Here is a 7550-nt window from a genome sequence, read left to right as displayed (position 1 = left end):
TCATTTATCACATCTATTACGATGTACTGGTGATTTTAGACATAGAACATGTGAGAGTCACGACCTCATTGATCACATTGATTTCGATGTACTGGTGATTATAGACATAGAACATGTGAGATTCTCATCGATCACATCTATTACGATGTACTGGTGATTATAGACATAGAACATGTGAGATTCTCATCGATCACATCTATTACGATGTACTGGTGATTTTAGACATAGAACTTGTGAGATTCACGACCTCATTGATCACATCTATTGCGATGTACTGGTGATTATAGACATAGAACAGGTGAGATTCACGACCTCATTGATCACATTGATTTCGATGTACCGGTGACTGCTCTTTGAAAACAATGACAACTGTTTCTGGAAGCCATGGTTGTGAAAACATACAATTTTGTTTGTTTTTATAATATGTTTGTTTTCTACTTTTATATTACATAAATATTTAAACTGAAATGTGCCATATTCTCCTTTCTGATCCTGAAGGTACCACATACAAATAACATTTTTGTTTACCTTCTTGGTGACACTTTATGACAGCCTAGGTACTTGCATCAGTAGGGGGGTATGCTACAACATTTCTTTGCTTCATGTTGATCCTGTGGATCAAAGTTGTCTTGTGTCGGTGTTGTGGCGTCAATGTCATTCCACAAACGTGTGCTGTCAGAAGCTTTTATCCCAATTTTGCACGTCCATATTGTTCTACGAGTGCAATTTTTCATTACAATTTACACTTAATCATGCTTTATTTCATCGAATACATTTGGTTGCGTTGGTGCGACATATTTCCCCACGATTGTATGTCTATGTTTAACTTCATTTAGTAATTAGACAAGAAACGCCTTGTTGTACTATGTTTTGGACGTCAGTATATTACAATGGTGAGGTGAAATGGGGTTTAACGTCGCGTCCAAGATTATTGCACTTATATAGCGACGTGCATGTACATGTGTGTGTTTGTGTGGCTGCTTGTACTAGTCCGGACTGATGCCGATTTATAGTGCTAGCTCACTGAGATACTATGCCGCAGTTTAACATGAATACCTTACTCAGACACAGTATACTGACTCCGAGCCGACCAGTCCTTGTTTTAGCCCCTTTATGCCGAGCGCCAGACAGGGTAACAACAAGTACCATCTTTTAACGTCTTTTGGTATGACGCGTTCGGGGATCGAACCCCGGACCTTCCGCTCTCCGGGCGGACGCTCTATCACTAGACCACGGAGGCGGTCGTATATTACAATGAATGACCGCTAAATATCCCCTTTTGCAGCATCCCATGGCTCGATACACATAGGCTAATTAGAGATACATATGTTGCATCAGGTACGATGTAGGTTATTCTCTTTACCGACGACAATATCCAGATGAATCAGTAGTATTGGTTAAATATATCTTTTTTTGTTGAACTTGTGTCGTGATTAAAGTGGATAAAGTGGTTTCGTATATTTTTAAATGAAGTATTTTGATTATTTTATCGATATCTCAAGTTTGTTTGTTTTTTAAAGTACGGTCGTGTTCTCGTATTTTTACTTGGGTATGTAACGTTTCTGATTTTTATTTTTATTATTATTAAAAGAACGACAGAAGGCACTCACGTTCAGCTGTTGCTATGGATTGCCCCAAGCAGAGTGTAAACAGTGTCAAAATAGTCACGCGAACAGGATGGGCCAATTCATACCTTGCTATCTCGTGTTTAGTCATCTCGTTTTGAACGTGTTAAACATCTTTTCCAATAATGAAAGCGATTACACACAAAAAAACGTGTTACACTTGTAACATGAGCAGAGTATTGCATCAAAACCTGGCACTGGGCTCCAAGTTCCCCAGCTGTTACAAGTCACGACACACAACGAATCCACCAATCACATGGCGTTCTGCTGAGATATTATCTTGTTGTTTTGGAGTGTGATTTCCTGTTTCTTTTCACAAGTTCAGCATGTAAACCTGTATAAATATGAGCAGTATATACATCCATTCTACAGAAACTGCTTCAGCTGTCTGTTTTGGGTGAGTACACGTTTTAGTACTACTGGTTTCATTAAATACCTTGATGTAGGAAAGATCCGGGTTAGAACAGGTCTTCAGCAACCCATGCTTGCCGTAAAAAGGCGACTAACGGGATCAGGTGGTCAGGCTCGCTGACTTGGTTGATGCATGTCATCGTATCTATATTGCGTAGATCCTTTGTCACGATGCCAATCACTGGATTGTCTGGTCCAGACTCGATTATTTCCAGACCGCCCTGATATAGCTGGAATATTGCTGAGTGTGGCGTTAAACAACGAACATTAATGGAATGAAAATTGTAACATTATGGGAGAGTGTGCCGCATTCTGATTGGCTGAAAAACTTTGTAAACTGGGACGAGACTCTCAGAAAAAGTCTTGACGTTTTACTGCATAGATTTTCTTCAATGACAGCAGGGTATTTTTCATTCCCAATACCACATTTGAATAAACGACATTCGGTATGAATATTGAGTGAGTGAGTGATTATGGTTTACGTCGCTTTTAGCAATATTCCAGCGATATCACGTCGGGAGACCCCAGAAATGAGCTTCACACATTGTACCCATATGGGGAGCGAACGCTTTAACTTCTAGGCTACCCCACCGCCCTGGTTTGAATATCGTCGTCCTTTGATGTAATGTTGGTAAATGTCTTCGTCAGAACTTCATGGTATTGTATACAGTCATCTGTGAATACAATCGGCCGCTAAAAATAGCTACTGAGCCCGATACTATTTGTTATGGTGTCTTAAGTTGCCGGATACGGTGTCATATTAGGTTTGCAGGAAAATATTGGGCGAGGCATCAGTTGCCGTATACGGTGTCATAATATTTTCCTGCTAACCTGATATGACACCGTATCCGGCAACTAAAGACGCCATAATGGTTGAAATCCATGATGGCTGTTTCTGATGGTATACGGTCTCATATTAAGTCAGTATCAACTATCTTGGATTTTTACTGACGGTATACGGGCTCATGTGGGGGTCAGTAGTTTTGCTCTCTGATTGGTCAATTTCACTTTGAGGCATAATAAGGCAATATGTGTTATCGGGTGGTTGATATAGAGATTACTTCACGAGTGCATGTCAGATACCATTTATCCTACAACGAGTTGTTTCAAGACGTATCTAGATACGCTTTGAAACAACGTGTTGTAGGATAAATGGGATCTGACAGGAACGAGTGCAGTAATCTGTTTCTTACACACCCTAAAATCGAACCTTTTTAGCATCGAATCGATGCATTTTGCCTGTTCTCATGATCGCACTGGCGCATTAATACATAACACAACTGTCAGAAGTGACGTCATCCTACGTACTGCTTACTATTCATAAATAATGTGACCCTACGCCTTAACCTAAAAACGTTTCCGCCATCTGTGGATTACAAAAGCGATGATGATAGTACAAACTAGATAAAATCAAAGAACCCGCATGATCCCGAGGTAAAAAAAAATCACCTGAAGGAAATTACCAAATATGTACTACAATGTTTACTACCGTATGACATCTCTGCCGGTGACCGACTTCTACAAAATGGCGTGTTTACTGACAACAGTACGCTGGATTTTCAGAGGATGAATTTCGTTGATTGAGGGATGTTTTTACATAAATGTGTCATGTAAGTAATCCGAAACAATCAGACAATCTGCGTGCTGTTATTTGTTTTTATGTTGTTCAATTGAACGAAGAGAATTTGGCAGAAATGCAGATAACTACCGTCGTCGTTGTGCGTGATTTTGCGTCAGTCATGGCCTCAAACAGGACGGGAAATTTTACGATTTCTGTTGAATTTACCTGATCATTGTATTGTATATATTTTTTATTCCATAATTCGTGCAACGATACTCTTCCCACGAATATTCACGAGTATGCAACAAATAGACGAACTGATCTCTCAAAATAGTAGAGTGTAAAATCTGAATTTTGCTTTGTTTACACTTCAACAAGTACAGGCTTCCGAGCTCAGTGTTCGTTTCCACACCTAATTTATTTCGCTTGATGTCATCTCGATAATTTGTACTGGACCATTTGTCACTTGATTCTAAAATGTAGGAGGAATTCAGGGATGCATGTACAGCAGCTCAGTTTGAAATGCACATGATCTTATAGGCGTCTCATAACCCGCATACGAGAAGCGTGATTTTTTTCAACACTATCCAATATGGCGGAAAGTGTACTTCGGCGTTTGTTTGCGTATTTTTCAAAACGTTCTAAACGATTCCAGGTTCCTCGGCGACGTTTCAGTATTATCATTGGTGTATTGCTGAAAAAACAGATTCGTGTGATCACTAATATGCTATTTTTGAAATTCAATCCTTCGACTAAATATCCGATATTTAGATTTCTAAATACACAGTAAAACGACAGTGGATGATATCACAGAAGAGGGAATTTTAAAACTTTTAGTGTGCGTGATGTATTTCGACCGTTAGTTGACTTCGTAGTGAGGGTTGAAGAGGAGAGACATATATATCGTGGAGCATATGTTTTCGGACGGCCATGTTTATTGCCAATTACTCCCGCTATAACGAGGTTTGTGGTTTCAACAGACATTGTACATACTCAGATGATAGCTTGCTTTTTAGATAAAGCTGTCTTTGATAAATGAATGAGATTTTTTACGGTTCTTGTGATTAGCGAATGTTTCTTAGCGTCCGAAAACCAATAACACGGAAATATATCTATTAACACTCTAAAAGCAATACGTTCCACGGACGTAGGTGGACATTCGACTGTCAAAGCATGAGCAACATATCAAAGACTTACGATCAGGAAAGTAGTCCGTCATAATCTGACCTCAGGTCATCACCATGGAGTAGCCAATCAGTGGCCTGGAATATCATCATATGTTTGAAAACAGTTATCTCAAATGGGTTTCTCACCCAAAGGTATGTATGAAAGTGGATTAATAGTCATCAATAGAAAACGCTAGATGTTATGCCCCTCCTCCTAAGCAGGCTGTTACCACACCCCGGCGCAGCTGGTGACTTAGCGTGGAACTCTGGGTAGGAGAGTGGGCTGTTCCGTCGTCGTAATAGTATTGTTCCATTACGTCATAGCATTCCAGAGTGACGCCATAGCATTACAGTGTGACGTCAGAGCATCTAGGTAGACATGTTAATGAACAGCTTTGAGAGTACAAAAAGAACGAGAATACTACGGAACATCATTGATTTCTGTATTTGACGTGACGTTTAAGAGGTATTTCTCTTATTTGTGGGCTGATATTTTAATGTTTATAACCACTGGCGTCTATTTTTTAGAAAATAAACATTTTGTTTTCAATGTGTTTAGCACGGCTACTTTGTTTGTAAACGTGAAGTAGGTACCCCTAAAGAAATTAATTGGGCCTTTACACCACTAGTTATCACTTGAGTGAAATTTGAGGCTTACATCTAGTCTATTTCTATGGTGTTTTCTGAATGTATTTTTAGTAATTTGCCACACATACATGGGATATTATATCAACGTGTATCCTGCATTTTGAAACCTACACATGTAATCGTTACTATCAAAATGACTACAGACAATGATTGAAAAAGAACTATCCGCTGTTTCAGAGTGGTTATCGTGATTTGATTTGCGACTCGTGTCGGTCACGCAGATAGTATCAGTTCGTCAGGATGCGTCTGTTCCTCGTCCTCCTGCTCGTGGCCCTGGTGGTGCTCCCGGAGTCGGACGCCTGGGGAAGAAGGTGGTTACGGATCCGGATCCGGGGTCGTCGAATTCTTCGAGCCGCTGGACGGGTTTACCGTTTTTACAATCGATACCGACACATCATCATTCCAGTTGTCTGTAAGAGCAGGACTAAACGTTCCGATATGTGTCAGGCTTAGATTCACATTTAGGGGTAATGGAAAGTCATATTTATCGCATCTCCAAAGATTTATCCCACATCTGGACAACTCATAGTATCCATATCAAATACTTAGTACTATTTTGAACCATTTAGTGAAAGAAGCTCATTATTTCAAATGAAAATCTATCATCAAAGGGCAGTGTAAAAATGTCAGATACAACTGGAGCCACTCCTGGCGTTTGTGAATAACACACATATAATAATATCTAGATTTTTAAAAATGTTAAGATTCCAGTAATTCAGTAACAGTAAATGTGTCGTTACGATGTTTTGACTTGAGTGAGTTTCGAACACTACTTCAGCCATGTAACGGCTTGTCATATATGTGGGGGAGGGAAGCCTGTTGTTTAAGTTTACCACTTTATTAAAAACACAGTCAGCGGATCATGCCACGATTAAGGGGCGCTAGAGTACCGTGTCACCTTTGTTTGATCAACTATTTCATGAATCAAGGGATGATGAACACGTTAGATCAAAGTGTACATTGTGTAGCTGTTTGTTCGATGATTTCAATATAACACGAGACGACAGATGAGCTTTCTGTTTAATTGACATTCTTTGTTTACAGCGTCCTTAGGCAAGCGGAATGCTGACGACATTGACAAGAACAAGGATGGCAATATTGACCAATCAGAAGCTGAGCAACTGATGGAAAGACAGGCAGCCGAGGATCTACTTTCACTTGCTGATGAAAATGGTGAAACCAATACTCACTTTTCATTTCATAATATTTTTAAGCAATATTTCATGTTTCATTAAAGGTCTAGTAATACCAAGAAACTACATGTTGCCGACATTTATTGTTTAATTGCTTTTAACGTCATGGATTTTGACAAATCACTTCGACCATTTCAGGTGATTCGAACGTGAGTGTGGAAGAGTTCTCGAGAAGCATCCATGACTTCATGGCCATTGATGCAGGTAATAGAAACTATGGTCTGATTCAAGTGAAGTAGTAACTTGAGGTTTAACGCCGAGTTGAGCAGTTTCCCAGTTATGTGAGTCCCAGTTCGGTGAAATAAAAGCGACAAACCCCTTCCCATATTGACAAGATATATTTGCCAAAAGCAGAGTCGATTGTACGTTTGTACGATTGTGTGTTTGAATCACTGTCATATAGCGATGATACCAGGTGTTCGCGACAAGGTGAGTGGTTCAGGGATGGATCAAGGATAATAATCAGGACGAACCTGAAACCAGGAGAAGCGGATCCTGGTGCCTAAGACCTCTTGGCTCCCCGCGACACCTATTATTGATTGGATAGAACTTATTATTTTGTAACATAGAAACTGGATGTATTAATTGTTTTAATTACCTCCTTTCAGATCCGGCTTTGCAGAAGGAGCTCCGCGAGGCCCACGAGGATGCATTTGAAGATGACGCTGAATAATCCTCCCGATCAACATGTTGATTAATTGATTTCAATAAATCATTCTAGAAAACGTATAATGTTTCTTGTGCTGATAATTAACCCTAAGGCCTGCTGATTTATCATCAGGATTGGGAGTTGCGTCCCTTAGAAGTGCCAGAATCCGGCAACGGACAATCATTCTTTAACCGTAGCAAATTGGCAGGCGTACCTTGGGGCGTCTTAAATAGAATTAAAGTGACTGTTTCACTGTCTCATGCCCATGTTAAGACGTTGTACTTCTGTCCACTTATG

General features: G+C 39.9%; 1 protein-coding gene across 2 annotated transcripts; it reads left to right on the top strand.

Annotated features, from left to right (window-relative positions):
* The first annotated feature begins 1925 nt into the window (after nucleotides 1-1925).
* Nucleotides 1926-7333, top strand: LOC124136079. Of its 2 annotated transcripts, XM_046501863.2 has the most exons (5): nucleotides 1926-2022; nucleotides 5633-5823; nucleotides 6456-6584; nucleotides 6743-6808; nucleotides 7213-7333. In XM_046501863.2, exons 2-5 carry the CDS (start codon nucleotides 5652-5654, stop codon nucleotides 7275-7277), a joined length of 432 nt encoding a protein of 143 aa, XP_046357819.1. In that variant the 5' UTR covers nucleotides 1926-2022; nucleotides 5633-5651; the 3' UTR covers nucleotides 7278-7333. The 2 variants fall into 2 exon arrangements, with proteins under 2 accessions (XP_046357819.1, XP_048239071.1); XM_048383114.1 differs by lacking the exon at nucleotides 1926-2022 and having other exon boundaries at nucleotides 5589-5823.
* Nucleotides 7334-7550: the final 217 nt, after the last annotated feature.

The sequence above is a fragment of the Haliotis rufescens genome, unplaced genomic scaffold, assembly GCF_023055435.1.
Source record: "Haliotis rufescens isolate VD_foot unplaced genomic scaffold, xgHalRufe1.0.p SCAF_44, whole genome shotgun sequence".
Lineage (NCBI taxonomy): Eukaryota > Metazoa > Mollusca > Gastropoda > Lepetellida > Haliotidae > Haliotis > Haliotis rufescens.
Note: the sequence above shows the minus strand (reverse complement) of the source record. Positions and strands in the feature narration are given on the sequence as shown.

Coding starts and splice junctions, on each gene's coding strand:
- LOC124136079 (XM_046501863.2), top strand. CDS start 5,652: ATGCGTCTGTTCCTCGTCCTCCTGCTCGTGGCCCTGGTGGTGCTCCCG. Junction 5,824..6,455: donor CATCATCATTCCAGTTGTCT/GTAAGAGCAGGA, acceptor CTTTGTTTACAG/CGTCCTTAGGCAAGCGGAAT. Junction 6,809..7,212: donor CTTCATGGCCATTGATGCAG/GTAATAGAAACT, acceptor ACCTCCTTTCAG/ATCCGGCTTTGCAGAAGGAG.